The sequence below is a fragment of the Pieris rapae genome, chromosome 14 (assembly GCF_905147795.1).
Source record: "Pieris rapae chromosome 14, ilPieRapa1.1, whole genome shotgun sequence".
NCBI classification, from domain to species: Eukaryota; Metazoa; Arthropoda; class Insecta; order Lepidoptera; family Pieridae; genus Pieris; species Pieris rapae.
Genome location: NC_059522.1, coordinates 4,978,153 through 4,994,567, shown reverse-complemented (window position 1 = coordinate 4,994,567; position 16,415 = coordinate 4,978,153). Strand labels below are relative to the sequence as shown.

The following is a 16,415-nucleotide window of genomic DNA, read 5'->3' as shown; positions in this document are numbered from 1 at the left end:
AAAATGACTGTATATTTAACTTATTTTATTAATAAAATTCATCATTAAAAAAATTCTTGGTTTTTTTCTTAGAATTACTAACACCAAAACAGAAATAATATTATACGATATTCTTGCGCAGAATACTAGACTACGGTACAGTTGTATGGAGATCGCATTATACAACGCATTTGTAACGACTTGACCGCTTTAAAAAATATGATGCATCACCGATCTTTTTGGTATCTCGAAAAAACAAAATTCCAGCGTTCGAAACTAAGCTAAAGCACTTTAAAATGATTGGAGAATCGTAGCAAATTAATTGATATGTCGTTTGCGTTTAAAATATTTATGAATCAGGTTAATTTAAATTTAATGTATGTAATGTATCCTCTGCCATAGCGGTATACTATCATCCTATGTGGCTTACCTTTAAGATGAACGCATTTGGTCAAAACTCACCGATATTCACATTGAGCTAATAAAAAAGCTAGCTCTCAATTATTTTATGTAATGGATGAATGACGATGTCTTTTCTTTCCTCTTCGTGTTTATTGTCTTAGCCTGAAAGTGCTTATTATCTTGTATTGTATTGTTATTTATGTACCAATATACCAGTGTGCGAGCGTTGGCCAGCTGTTGTAAATAATATACAAATCAATTAAAATGTATGTGGTTTGTTCTTATAGCCGATGAACAGATTTCTTAATATAGGAATTAACGAATAGAATCTAGAGAGAACATTTTGTCTATTACACACAAAATAAATGGTTTTATATTTCCATAAGTAGTTGTAAACATAGATAATATACTCTCTTTAGAAAACATGGCCTAGATACAATAGGATTTTAGCCCGCAAACAAATCACACCCATCTAGATTCATTTTCATTGTGAAAGAAATATCTGATACATTCGCGCTCCCAAATTAATTGTTCCCTTTGTATTTGTTATTCAAGCAAACAACATAACTTAATTCTCTTGTCGACACGTATTGTTGTGGCGAAAACAATTCTTTGTAGCTTAGGTTTGGGTGTATAACTTAGTTAGAGTTCGTTAAATATGGCTTACGCCAAACTTGTGTTAAGTATACGCGTTTAGAGAAAACGATGGTTTTATGCGACATAATGTAAAAAAATATTGGGTTTAAAAATAAATGGCGGCGTTTGTTGAGAGAAAACAATTATTTAGCCAATTAATATAAATTTATAATCCAATAGAAATAATCTTTAAGTTTTTTAAATATAATCATACTCTAAACTCCCGTGCCATTGTGTCCAGTGGCTTATAATACCTCTTATATTTTTACTACATATAATATATTAAAGACAATGACGTGTTTCGCTTCTCGTGAGATACGCCCAGGCTTCATATACATACCGGCACAATGCGTATGATTTTAAATCAGTATTGAACTAAGAGGAGATCAAATTCCGCTGTTACTTTTATCTATATTAAAAGTAGGTATTGATAAACGACTAAATACTTAAATCATGTTCTAAAATGATCTAGAAGATTTTTTTAATTACAGGAAACAAAATATTTTAGCCTCGCTTACACTTCATAACAAACTACTCATTAAAACATATACATTAACATCATGCGTCTTCTTTTGTTTTTTCTCGTAATAAAAATAAAGTATACATATTATAATAGAAAAAAACGTTATAAAAACAATTGTTTATAAAAATAGCAGTGTCTTTGAAGCTAATAATAATTCAAATAGATTCCATTATTAAATTCTAATTAGTTGATAAAACTATAGATTAATGCTTAGTACGCTTGTCCTGTATAGGTTTTAGTAATCCTTTCTTGTTTAGGGTATGCATTACCTTCACGGTACGGATATCCGGTCCCACGGCGCTTTGAAGTCTAGTAACTGTGTGGTAGATTCCCGGTTCGTTCTGAAGATAACCGATTTCGGCCTCAACGCATTGAGAACCTCTGAAAAGGATAAGAGAGCCCATAGCTATTGGACACGTAAGTATACTAGAGATATTTAAACAAGTATAAATATAGTAAAGTATAGTATAGTATGCAAATAATTTTATTTGTTGACGACAAATAAAATTTCAAACCACGTGAAAAATTAAAAGAAAATCATTTTAGATTAGGCAATTATAACATTCCCGCCATGTTCTATAATTGGACACTTGGAGTTTTAACACTAATATAAACGTGACATCAAAAAAAAGAAATTGATAATTGAATTAAGTGCGACGGCGGTGGTTGGAAGGATGCTCAAATAAACTTTGTTCGAATATAGGTGTCAAATCAAATCGTTTATCACAAGGGCTTATAGTATACAATAAGAGGTTAGAGGTTGCCACGCTGTACTAACCGAAAACTGTAACTTATTTATGGATTCTTATGACTAAGTGACACATACCTTTAAAGGATGTGATGTCAACATACATTATCGGAAACGAACATGTTATGTCACAATGTATAAGTACATCAAAAACTAAAGGGCACATTTATTACTAGCAAGACTGGCATTTTACAATTTTTGTCTTCAAGTGTAAGATGATTGTTAACAATTACGCTTTAAATAATTAACTAAAATATAGGGATAATCTTCTTAAATAAAATCCCAGAGGCTCTTTTATCTCTGTCTTTTAATAAATTTAAGAAATGTATTAAATAAAAGCTGTGTAAAAAGGCTTACTATAAAGTTAGCGATTATCTAGTTGATAAAAAGGTCTGGGAATAGTGCTAGACAGGCTATTAATTTGCTATATTTATTTTGAAATAAGTGTTGTTTAATGATATGTATTTTTTTTAAATACCGAGAGTTTTTTACGCCGACATTTTCTCTTGGCCTACACCCCCTGTCTTCTTTGCCGATGAGTAGGGATGCGTACAGGTTCAAATTTAATAACGTGGAATAAGTGATACCTGTCTACCTTATGTTCCTTAATAAATATATAGGTATTTTATATTTATATGTAACTCAACTAATGTTAGGTTACGAAACTCTTGTTTTTACAAACTATCTAATATTGATTTTCTTGCCTTTTCTTCTCTAGTCTTGGCTAAAATGTTATATAATATGAATATAAATTGTTAACTAGGTCTTCTTTGGACTGCCCCTGAGCTGCTTAGAATGGCGGATCCACCTCCTGAGGGAACCCAAAAAGGGGATGTTTATTCGTTCGCTATCATTATGCATGAAATAGTCAATCGCCAGGGAGTTTTCTGGCTAGGACCCGGCATTGAAATGTCACCTAAAGGTTAGTTTATTTTTATAACAAATTTATTATTATTATAATTTTTAAAGTAAATTATAATAATAATAAATTTGTTATACTGCTCAAATATATAATAAACTTCTGAGTAAGTGTGAGAGACTAAACATTAAGGCAATGGGTGGTAATAAAGGCATTTTTGAAATAAATAAATGTCATGGAATAATTGCTAAACAAACATATTAAAATATGCTTTTGAAGGGACGATAATGAAATGGACGATGGTAATCGAATGTAATTTAAGGAGGTTTTATTATTACCCACATATTAAAGAAAGGGATTATTTGTGAATACGGAACGCTCAAACACTTCCATACAGAATTACTAAGCAATATCAAAGATGATAAAATCAAGAGATTTTATGCAATAACATGATCAGGACTGAATAGGTTAATTAATAAATCTTTAATATAAAACGACTTACGCAAGTGGCAACAATATGTGGAACCAACTGGACTGAATTTGCGAATTCTTCTTGACGAAAACAGGCATCACACTCGCGTTAGCATTGAAAGTGTTCACGGGCGGTTGTATCACGTAAAATATTATTAAACATATTTATTTGACTTATTAACATTAAGTTTAATACGGATCGTATTATATATTTAGGGTCTGTTTCACAATGTCCGGATAAGTTCCAAATAAGCCATCTATCACTTATTGGTAGGATAAACAGTATTTTTGCGTTTCACGACTGTCAGATAGCGCTATTCGTCATGCAAAGCGAAGTATCTTATTTGGAACTTTTATGTTTCGAATAATTTATGTGTTGATAGCTATTTGGTACTTTATCTATACATTGTGAAAAAGGCTCTTAATGTCATTTATGTTCTTGTTTAATATAAGTCCTTGTGTCTTAATCAGGCAGGCTTTCAGACTGCAATCTGAGGCACATGACATGCTTACTAATCAAGTCGGAACTTTGATCTAAACCTTGCCATTTGAATAGTATAATTAATAGCTTGGGAAGCTACTAAATTAAGGAGACAACCACACTCTTATAAAAAATTATCTTATGTGAAAATTTGGATAAGATTATAAATTTTTATCAAATATTATTCATATTAATAGTTTATGACGAAATTAGTTCGCGAACATATATATTAAAAGTTCTGTTTGTAGTTGTAGTGTAAATTCAAATGATGATTGAATAAAATCTAAAATGAAATTAGATTCGTGATCTAATCAACCGATTATTACACCCAACTCATACTTGTTTCTACGATAAAAACATTGAGAAGTAATTGCGGGCATGACTTAGAACATGTATCAGGTAAAAATCCCCGACCAATGCTTATCTCAAGAATTATGGTCAATGAAACTAAAAAAAAATGTGCTGGATATATTCGAAAATGGGCTGATCAGTTTTAGAAAAAGCATCGTTGGGTACCTTTCTCAAACCTAATTCGCTGTTTTGCTGATGATTTTTTTTTCTCTGCTTTAAGTACCAAAATTCTTAGTAATTTTATTTCATTGTGTATTTGTCTTATCTTGTTTATCTTTTTAATTGAATTTTTTTTATTCTTATTTTTTGCAAAACTTATGTTGACATATATTGTCGTACATATAAGATAGAAGATTTTATAAAATTATCAGAAGATTTCGTAATATGTATGATTTTTATAGACTTAGTAAATAAACCGATGCAGAATTTCCCACAACTACAAATGGGAGGAAAAACTAAAAATGATCTACGAAATGTATGAAATCTGAGGCCTAAACCCATATAAGTTTGTATCTCCATAACATTGTAATTATTACGAGAAAATAGATGTAGATACTTAAAAGAATTTTTTAGTTACTAAAAAGTTTATAAAGTTAAAGCCTGTACTGCTTGAAAACTCAAAACTTGTAGAACTTTCTAAAAGCCGTTAACGTGAAAAGGTTAATAAATCTGTCTTCAGGGAATGAAAAGGTAGACGTAAAAAGAGCATACAATAAATTGAAAATGTATTAAATATCTAACCTAACACGCCAACAGTAACGAAAATGACTTAGAAATTACTCCATCTCCATGTTAAAGAATACATACTTTATTAATCTTAATTAAAATTATTGTCTCTATTGATAAAGATCGCATTATTGGTTGCGTACTTAAAAATATCTAGCAATTTCGTTTATTATCAGTAAAAGTAATACTGTTACCTAGGCCGATTTTGACAAAGTGGCTTATCTATATTAACGTGCCATGTTTGCAAAAGATATTATCAAATCAAATCAAAATCATTTATTCATATAGGTAACATAATGTACACTAATTAAATGATTCTAATTCTACAATTTACCCATACCATAGTGCCCCATAGTGCCCCATAGTGCCCCATTATGTGTGTAAAGGCTATTGTCTTTTCACACATAACTCTCTATTCCATAAGACTCATACTCTTATGGAACAAAACATTATTACTCAAATACCAGCACACCATGTAGTTGAAACCAATGACGCATAAAAATATTCTCGTCATGCACAATACAATCCTTTTCAAAATGGTACAAAAGGGAAATGCGATGACTCGATTTGATACAGTGAAGATTTGATCATATATCCTAATCATCGCGCGTTACATATATTATGGCAAAGGGCGGACCCATTTATGGATTACTGTTATCTATTTCATGGGATCATAAGGTGAATGATCCAAGAATGAAGCCAGTTTCCTCACCGAGTTTCGGAAAGTATATTGGGTATATAAAAGCAGTAATCATTTCTTCTTAGCCAGGCGTCAAACGCCCTACCTCGGGGATGAATTCGCATGATTAATTTCATTTCGCATTTGATAGGAAATCCATATTATATTGGTGTAAATAAAATGTTATCAAGACTAGACACAGTTTTTATGATCAAAGAAATTACAGGGAACCATATTTGCGGAATGTCGTTCGCGATCTTAAAATGTTTATGACAACGGAATTCTTTTGTACTGAGTTCCTGGTCTACGTAGATAGGAAAGAAGAACATTAGAGAGTTTATGAGCAATAAAATAAAATGTAATGTTTCACAATCGTGGTACGAGATTGTGTCAATATTGGCAATGTTTGTGTTTATTGGTTTTGAATCTGATTGTGTTATTAAATGCAAATGAAAAGTAAACTCATCCAAAATTAACAAAATTAGATCGAGCAGTTTTGAAGTTCTCTTGTTTTGCAAAATATTTTTAATAGTAAATTGGCTTTCAACTTAAACAAGCCAAGTTGTTTGCCAAATTTAAATTTGTTGATTTATTGTATTGAAACTGTATTTGAGAGAATTTTGTGGTTGTTAAAGTTGCTGTTGTGATTAAAATATGAATATTAAGAGATTTTTCATTTACGTATTTTCAGCCAAAAGAAATATAATATTAATATAATATTTTTGTAAAAAAGGGCCTAATAGTATGATGATAGTTTTTAATAAGCCATTTTGATGAAAATTATTATACAAATGTTATGACAATATCTAACGATCCAGCACATGGTCACACACGATATAACACAATGATAACAAAACTTTTTTTAAATTTCGGGACAGACTAAAATTAAAATTCGAATATTATTTAAAATTTGACACTGCGATGGTAGCGCCGTCTGTCGGATCCAATGTAAAACATTCCAAAATCAACAACTACTAATTAATTAAAAAAAACATTGTCCAGCGGACAAAATTGTGAATCTAAACCATTCTCGAATCTCCACGAACACACACAAAATATTTCATCAAAATTGGTCCAGTCGTTTAGGAGGAGTTCAGTCACATACACACGCACACAAGAAATATATATATATTAAGATATTCAAAATAGTTAGGTTAGTTTACTCAGTGCTATGATTAACACATTTGATATTTAAAGCCTTTTATCGTTGTTTTTAAAGAAATAATCGAAGCAGTACGCAGTGCCGGATTCCGACCCAACACAAACCAATATAGATCATGTGAGGCTGATGATGCTACAGAGTTGATGAGACGATGCTGGGCTGAAGACCCTGCTGAAAGACCAGACTTCGCCCATTTGAAACACGCTATACGACGACTTAACAAGTAAGTTTTGATACAAATGATTTTAATATATCTTTATTATGTCTGTGTTTTTTTGTTTCTCTGACACCAATAAACCGATTAACATATTTTTATGTAAAATACAATTGAAAAAGTAAGACATTTCCGTTACCGAATGAAATAGTCTTAAAATATCACAATTTTACAATTATTTTAAATTTTATTTAAAACTCAATGCCGAATTTTGCATACATTATAGAAATAGTACCGCGAGTTTCATTATTTAAATTGTGTAATTAATAATTGCAATAATACGATTAATCTTTGAAGTATTATCGTATAAATATCTAACATTTCCCCAATATCAATGGTACCCTTGACCTTATTAAAGATAACAATTCCCTTTGAGAACTGAGTTGCGAAATCATTTCTAGTTAAGTGAAACTCCCATCGCTACGAAGAAACTTTATTCTATTAAATGCAATATTAACTTATATTGAATCCTGTTTCAGTCAAGTGGAACAGTTAATTTCGTTCAAGTAACTTACCTTTACAATATTTAGATGAATAAATTAAATTAATAGCTTAATAACATTTTGATGGAGTAATATTAATAAAATTTAATATTTTGAAGTTGATAGAATCCAGATAACAAGTTATTTCGTTTTTTGTCGTTACTAGTAATAATTTTTTTTGTAATGTATTTTTTAATGGGACATCACAAAATGTCTATGTTATTTACACTCTGCAGCTTTTACTGCTGTTTGAGTGGGCACCTACTCTATTATTGTTTTCACGATTTGTATGTTTAACAGTAAATCATGTTTCTGGATTTACATATTTAATTATAATTTAATAAACCATTGCATATTATGCACAAAACTTTGTTTAATATTAGGCGGCAAAACCGTAAAAAAATATAAGGAAGGTTGTCCTTATACTACCTATAACCTACCATATATTAAGCAAATTTATTAATTAAATTAAAATAACATTATTTTTAAACATCATTATTTCTCAGGTCACAAGAAAGCAGTAATATTCTCGACAACTTGTTATCTCGAATGGAACAATACGCGAACAACTTAGAGACATTAGTTAGCGAACGAACACAGGATTATTTGGAGGAAAAGAAGAAATGTGAAGAACTATTGTACCAGTTGTTGCCAAAGTAAGACTTAACAATACTTAGTTTTTATATAACTGTGAAGTTACAATATTTATTAATGCTTTGAGAACTTTAACAATATATGTAAACCTATTATATAATAAGTATAAGATTACTATTTACTTTTAGGAAGTTTCCATTAGTTATTCACGGGACTAAGTCTTAATTAGTCTTGCTTGATTGAGATTGGTCGAGCAGTTAACCAACCACAATCAAGAGATCCATTCTTAGTTTGAATTTCAAAAAGTATTCCCTGGTTTGTTACATGTTACTGACTTCAAACAGGACCTGTCATACTCTTATAATTTCATAGTATTTCAGTATCTATAAATTTCATTTTAAGACGTTTAAACACGAATGCTAAATTTCGATACAGTTTATCTGTTTGGTTTCTTGCCAGTTCTTCTTACCCGCTCTACGCCCTTGACTTGCGAACTGGTTGTAAATGTAAATTTATGATTAATTTAATTTGTTATTTTTGACGTTCATAAGTGTAAAAGTTTACCTATATGAATAAAGATATTTTGATTTGATTTGATTTGTCTACTAACTTATACGAAAATAGAGGTAATTAAGGATGTATTTTTAGGTCCGTGGCATCTCAACTTATCAATGGTCAGTCAGTGGTAGCAGAGACGTTTGAACAAGTCACCATATACTTCTCCGACATAGTCGGGTTTACATCTTTATCTGCTTCATCTACTCCAATGCAAGTGGTTGATCTTCTGAACGATCTATACACCTGTTTTGACTCGATAGTTGAGAACTACGACGTGTATAAGGTGGGATTTTATATTTAATACAAATTTTCTTAGATTAAAAATACCAGACACAAGTCAGTACGATACATATACAACAAGACTTTGATTTTTCAAAACTTTTCAATGATCTGCATACGAACCTATTGCAATTAATATCTTATATCTTTAAACGGGCAATTCTTGTATATATATATATATATATATATATAATTGGAATCTCGGAATCGGCTCCAACGATTTTCATGAAATTAAGTATACGGAGGGTTTCGGGGGCGATAAATCGATCTAGATAGGAATCATTTATAGAAAATGTCATTTTATTCGTGTTTTATCAACTTAAACATATGATTGCTCGTTTAAAGATGTCAGTCAAATAGAAACTTAAATATGAATATAATTAACCTTATTCGATAATAACATTCATATTTCACCATTTTATTAGTATGTAATTCGTACTTAAATATAATTTCCAAAAAAAAAAACAATTTATAAATAAATTAAAAAAAAAAAACCGAGTGAAGCTCGGTCATCCAGGTACTATTCTTTAGTAAAATTAGGGGGTTAAACAAAATTATTAATATCTTGACGGAGAAAAATGAAGGGCATAGAGGGCAACTTAATTATTTGGTAAATAATACTTAGAGTGGTTTCTAGCATCCCCCTTTATTCAGTTAATCAAGCTGTGGTTAGAAAAATTCAGAGCGGCAGGTTGTTTACTGCATCATTCAATTCGCCTGCAAAATAGATCTGTGCGATCGATTGAAACCATTGACCGCGTCGCCGCTGCGTACGCGCATCATCCACGACGATCAGTTAAAAAACATACTGCCTCTTTGAATCTCCGCCTTTTAATTCTTCAAAGAATGTTGGCCTTAGATATAAGATTCTACACTCATCGAAAAATTTACTGTCAAGATGTTAGGGATATTTTGAGAGGAAAATGGGATGGACAATATTTAATTTAGTGATGTCAGACTTTTGCCTCGAAAGGTACTTCAATCATCAATATTGCCGTAACTGATCATCAAGCAATCCAAAAATAAAGCATCAGAAAGCATTACACAACCTCAAAGTGACTGTGTGGTGTGCAATATCGACGAAGAAAATTATCGGGTCGTTTTTCTTAGAGAATGACCGAGGTGCAACGGTTACATATGATAAAATATTGATTTAAACTGTACCGCAGCTGCAAAAAGAGTTTGTGACAACTCAGGTGTATGGTTTCAGCAAGATGAAGCCACATCTCAAACAGCTAGGGATTCCATGGACACACTAAAAGCGTTGTTTCCGGGAAAACACGGGAGACATATTGTGACCACCCAGATCTGCCGAATTAACCCAAGATGACTTTTCTTCTTAAAGCAAGAGTTTATGATATCCCTCTTACGAATTTTGATCAGTTGAAGGCTAAAATAATGGCAGAAGTGAGATCCATATCAGTTGACGTGCTGCGGCATTTCTCTGCATAGAGTGTATTCACCGCGATGTAAGACATCTTGACTCTGCAATATTGTGTATATAAAATTCGCACTTATACATTATAATTTACAGCAATTATAATTTATTGGAGCTGATACACCGTAAATTATGTCTTCTGTCTTATAAAGTTTATACACGAACTACTTATAAAGCAATCAGCATATAAATTAGTTGAGGTTCGAATTAATTCAAGATGTTTTATGCAAATATATGTCCTATACGAGATATGTTGTTTCTACAATTAAGCGCTTTAAGAGAGTTATATTTTTTGTTTTAGAGATTATATGTGTAAAATTTTCTCTAGGTGGAAACTATTGGAGATGCTTACATGGTAGTATCGGGTTTACCTGAACGAAATGGAACAAGGCATGCGTGTGAAGTTGCGAGGATGGCGCTTGCTTTACTAGACGCTGTGAGGCGCTTTAGAATACGGCACCGTCCGCAGGATCAGCTAAAGCTTAGAATTGGATTGCATTCTGGTAAGGAACTACTAGAAAGAAATCAATATTTATGTGCCATTTGCATTTTTTTTTAATTCTTGAACTAAAGACGGCAGCGACAGTGATTGTATGAAAATTTATTTTATTTATAGTTGAAATAATTTTGACTGTACGTAAAATTTATATAAATTGCATTTTTTATATATATGCGGTATATTTCGTGTTCGTTCAGATTGAAGTGGATGCTTTATTCTTTTTTATTATTGCTACAATATAAATAGAGTAAGAGTACAAAATATCAAAAAATAACTAAGGAGCCATTAACCTAGACTTTGTATTAGTCTAGGTTAGGTGTAGAGTGATTTATGAAAAATCTGCATAATATTAATAAAATGAAATAAGCATTTAGTGATTTTTTTATAACTTTAAATTATAAGAAACATCTGTCCTTATACAAAACAAGTATAGGCAAAATAAATTCGTTATTATTATGTATTCATGTGATTGTCCAGAAGTCAACACTTACACATATAGGTATTCCAGATCGCTCAAAAAAGTATGTTGTATCAGTCGGTGATCACAAATGCGCAAAACTTTGTTAAAAATCCCGTACCCCTTTAACACTATGCTGATTTTATGTATGGCTTTATGCCATCAATCAAGCTTTGCATATGCGCATGTTAAGGCGATGCTAATATATCTATGCATAATAATGTTTCTTTCAGTTATTTTCATATGCCTTTTTAAGTTTAGTTCTTTTACCTTTTGCAGCTGTGTACTATGTTTTCAATACATTTAGTACCAGTTATCTACGTAGTATATCTGGAGTATCTTTTATTTCCTTTCGAACAAGGTGAAGTTAGTTGTAATAAAACCGCTCTCTTCTAGCATTTTACTTTATTACTAAGTATTTCTATAAACCTGACTTTACAGATACTTAAAAGGCGTTGGTGCTTTTGAAACGCACTATTCTATCTTAATATATATATTTCTTGTGTGCGTGTGTATGTGACTGAACTCCTCCTAAACGACTGGACCAATTTTGATGAAATTTTTTGTGTGTGTTCGTGGAGATTCGAGAATGGTTTAGATTCACAATTTTGTCCACTGGACAATGTTTTTTTTAATTAATTAGTAGTTGTTGATTTTGGAATGTTTTACATTGGATCCGACAGACGGCGCTACCATCGCAGTCTCAAATTTTAAATAATATTCGAATTTTAATTTTAGTCTGTCTCGAAATTTAAAAAAAGTTTTGTTATCATTGTGTTATATCGTGTGTGACCATGTGCTGGATCGTTAGATATTGTCATAACATTTGAATAATAATTTTCATCAAAATGGCTTATTAAAAATTGTAATTTTGAAATTAAAGACGTGTAGACAGGACAACGTCTGTCGGATCCGCTAGTACTATATAAATATCACTCCCATATGTCAAATGTAATATGTTTGACGTACAAAATTGATACTTAGCAGTAGGACTAAGAAACTTTCTAATGAATATAAGGCAATACTTGGTAAAAAGCTACGGGTTCTTTAATAATAATAATAGCATTTATTGCTGTAAAGTACAATATCTTAGAACATAAAATTGTAAAGTATTTGAAAAACGTATAAATAATCGGTAAGCCGTTTAGTTTCTAATTTACAGATTGTCCTTGGACATAGGCCTACGAGCTTCCTCTCTTCTCGGTATCTAGCTTTACGTATCCACAGAGGGCACGCTGATCTTCTTGTATCCCTATCATTTTATTTGTCTTCCTCGTTTCCTTTTGTCATCAAGAGGAAGCCATTCCGTCGCTTTTTTCATCCATTTATTTTTGTCTTTCCTCAATGGATCATGTCCATTTCTATTCTATTTACTTCTTCTTCTTTCTTTCAATTTCAAACCTAGAACATTCATTCGATTTTCTTTTCGTTTTCTTGTTTATCAGTGGCTGACTAGATTTGACATGCGTTTAACAGACACGGTTATACATAGACATCAAAGGCTCACATGACCATTAATTAATGTTTTTTTTAATTATGCCTAGGTCCCTGCGTAGCCGGTGTCGTAGGCCTGAAGATGCCTCGCTACTGCTTATTCGGGGACACCGTAAACACAGCTTCCAGAATGGAGTCCAATGGCGAAGCATTGAAGATACATGTGTCTCCCACGACCAAGGCTTTGTTGGACACATTTGGCACTTTTAAATTAGAGTGCAGAGGAGAAGTTGCTATGAAGGTAAGAGTTAAAAAAACGTTTTGTTATTAAACTTGAGATCTACACGTCTTATCTGAGTAAAGGGTATCTTTAAATATATCAAATATAATATTTTTTCAATAACACTTTTATAATATTATTAGTGATGAATGAATTAATATATATAGCAAAGCAAAAATATAATGCACTACCTAAACAATAAAGTGAATACATAGAAATCAATTTACCTTGTAACATAAACAAATGAATAATTAAATGAATAAAAAGGAAATAATAACTGTTACTTAATTCATAAAATATTAAAGTTTAGGTTTATAAAGATGATGTGTTATTTAAAGTCCACCATGACGTGGTCCCCTGTGTTTCATTTCCCTATTCTAAAATTATTCTTAAAACTTAAATGGACTTCTAGATACATATATTGTTTCTTATTTTAGAAATGAACATCACTTTAGAAAAATATATAAACCTATACGAGCACGCAAGTCGCGCTTACATTAGCCATTTGAATTTTAAATCCAATCGTATTTGTCGTAAGTGGGTCCACATTTCTTGTTCGCCTGTATTTATTTTCAGTATATAGCAATACAATCTTTATTATTTTTTAACGTCTTAAAATTTTTGCGTCTTACAATTATTGTGTAATGGCTCAAAAATCATTTATTCATGTAGGTAACATAATGTACACTTACGAACGTCAAAAAAGAAATATACCGAATGCTTCAAATTTTTAATGCCAGTTTTAAAATCAAGGGCGTAGAACGGAAGAGAAGAACTGTCAATAAACTCTCCGCCACTCTTTTTAATCCCATCTTATTAAGTAATAATATTTTTACTAGTTTTTTCGGCCTGGAATAATTTATAATTTTGTAGATCATATATTAATTGCTTTATGTCATTATATAAAGTGTTAATTTATTAAAATAAAATGAGTGTTAAAATTGTGCAGTTATGTATTTTTTATATGATTATGAGTAAATAAAAACAATCTGATTGTTTAAAATTTACACATTTTTAATAACCTTTTCCTTTGAAATCGGTTAATAACTTCTGAGAAATAAAAAAAAATTGTATTTATGGTTTTTTTTTTATTTTATTATGTTTATATGGTTATATATTCATGATAGTATTTATTTTGTAAATGTGTTGAATGACATTCACGATATGAATACATGATATTTACGAATTTAATATAAAAAAGTAATCAAAGCAAGTTCAAAGGCAGTATCTAGAATGTAATAATACTATTTCATTGCCTTTCCAGAATTTATTAAAATATCTCTTACGCCTAAAGTAAAATTTATGATAATTTGTGTTCGGTATGTCTGTTGCTCGACGTAATTGTTTTTTGACTTTCCATTACCATAAAAAATATAAGGCGAGAAAATAAATCAAGACGCTTGGAGACTTTAATAAATCATATTTTTCTGCTTTTTAAGATATAGAAGTTTAGAAAAGTATTTATAAGAAATTCTCCTTCATCTAGTAACGAACAGTGTTCTTATATTTATATGGATTTATTATTTCTAGGGTAAAGGAGTTCTAGTCACATACTGGTTATTGGGCGAAATCTACGACCCAAATCAAGCGAACCACAACCCACCAAAAGACACACCTTTAGTCAAACTGCAAACGCAATCAAACAACAGCAGCTCACTGTCCCACTTAACACCATTTAAACATCGGTTGGAGCACAGTTCCAGGTCATCAAGCAGACGAGGTTCCGGTGTATTCCAGCAAAAATCGGACCTCATCAGATTGGAAAAGGAAGCCCAACCCTTACTCCAAGTCGTGAAAATGCAAAGGCAACTCTCAGATCCAACAGACCCCGTAACAAATGGTGATCATACCGATGACGATAAACTTAGCGTCACAAATTCCATTTCACTCAACGTGAATTCATTAAACCATAACTCGTTGAGTCAGAACAGCCAACCAAAAGTCAAATTGAAGGATGCTCCGATAAATCCAATAAATCATTTATCGAATAAAATAGGTAATAATAATTGGATACCGAAATTGGGTACAGCGAATTCGTTTGATAATGGAACGAGAAAGGGAAATCAGTCTCTGAAAGATTACAGCAGCGTCCCTCTGTTGTCCAAATCGGATAAGCTTAATGATTCCATCGTTTGAAAGGGTTTCTTAGTCATTGAACGATTTTGTAAATCATACAAATGTCGATTTTAATTATGCCTCAAGCTAATATGGATTAGTATGAACAAAAGTTTTCTTAGGGCCTCTTTCACAATGTATGGATAAAGTACCAAATAGCTATGCAACACATAAATTATTCGAAAGATAAAAGTTCCGAATAAGATACTTCGCATTTCATGACGAATAGCGCTATCTAACAGGCGTAATAAGTAATAAATAGCATATTTAGAACTTATCCGGATATTGTGAAACAGACCCTTAGCCTGTTTGTGGCAATTTTGTGATATCATTGATAGTATATTTCAATACCTCTGATTTGTACTAATAGTCTGTGGATATATGTGGAAAAAATGGTATGAAAACATTATATCTTTTTACGTTCCAACCGGGAAAGATAATTATTACATCTAAAAGAAATACAACAATACTGAAATGAATAAATTTTTATTCAAAGTTAAAGATAATAATGAGACATAGTAAAATCACTTGTGTTAGTTATTTACGGAAATTTTCTTCCCCGGCCCAGCGGAAATGGCCTAGAGAACTTTAAAGATAATTCCTATATAGTTAACATGAAGAAATATGTAAATATAAGTTTTTATTTTCGAACTGGTGTACTGTCTTAACTTATTAAAAGAGTAAATTGTAAATATTATTGTAGAATTATATTTTCAGTGTCAATAATTGTGATTTCCATGACATACCCGCTTTATAGGTTAAGTAGTAAAGGTTGTTTAGCGTGTAATTGTTGTAGAAAAATAAATGTTATGATTTTTTTCAGACCATTCAATTTGTTGCACTTAGATGTTTACGTTTCAAATGTATTTTATAAATTGTAGTTTAAAATCTGCTCACTGTATGATAAACATTTTTTTTATAAATAACAATATAAAATAATCTTTATAACAATAGCACGGGAGTTTGCTAACCTAAACAATCATTATCTCAAATATGATTTTGGGATTATAATAAATGGTTAAACCTTCATTTAAAAAAGTACTTAATG

General features: G+C 31.1%; 1 protein-coding gene across 5 annotated transcripts in view; it reads left to right on the top strand.

The window, feature by feature from the left end:
* LOC111000259 (atrial natriuretic peptide receptor 1) overlaps positions 1–16,184 on the top strand; it is a 119,799-nt gene extending 103,615 nt beyond the window's left edge. For all 5 annotated transcript variants that reach the window (XM_045631147.1, XM_045631145.1, XM_045631146.1 and 2 more), the window contains 8 exons: positions 1,798–1,957; positions 3,052–3,210; positions 7,075–7,240; positions 8,220–8,369; positions 8,956–9,148; positions 10,911–11,085; positions 13,083–13,273; positions 14,783–16,184. In XM_045631147.1, coding sequence (XP_045487103.1) covers positions 1,798–1,957; positions 3,052–3,210; positions 7,075–7,240; positions 8,220–8,369; positions 8,956–9,148; positions 10,911–11,085; positions 13,083–13,273; positions 14,783–15,388 — 1,800 coding nt within the window. In that variant the 3' untranslated portion in view covers positions 15,389–16,184. The remainder of the gene's footprint in view (positions 1–1,797; positions 1,958–3,051; positions 3,211–7,074; positions 7,241–8,219; positions 8,370–8,955; positions 9,149–10,910; positions 11,086–13,082; positions 13,274–14,782) is intronic.
* The last annotated feature ends 231 nt before the right edge of the window (positions 16,185–16,415 follow it).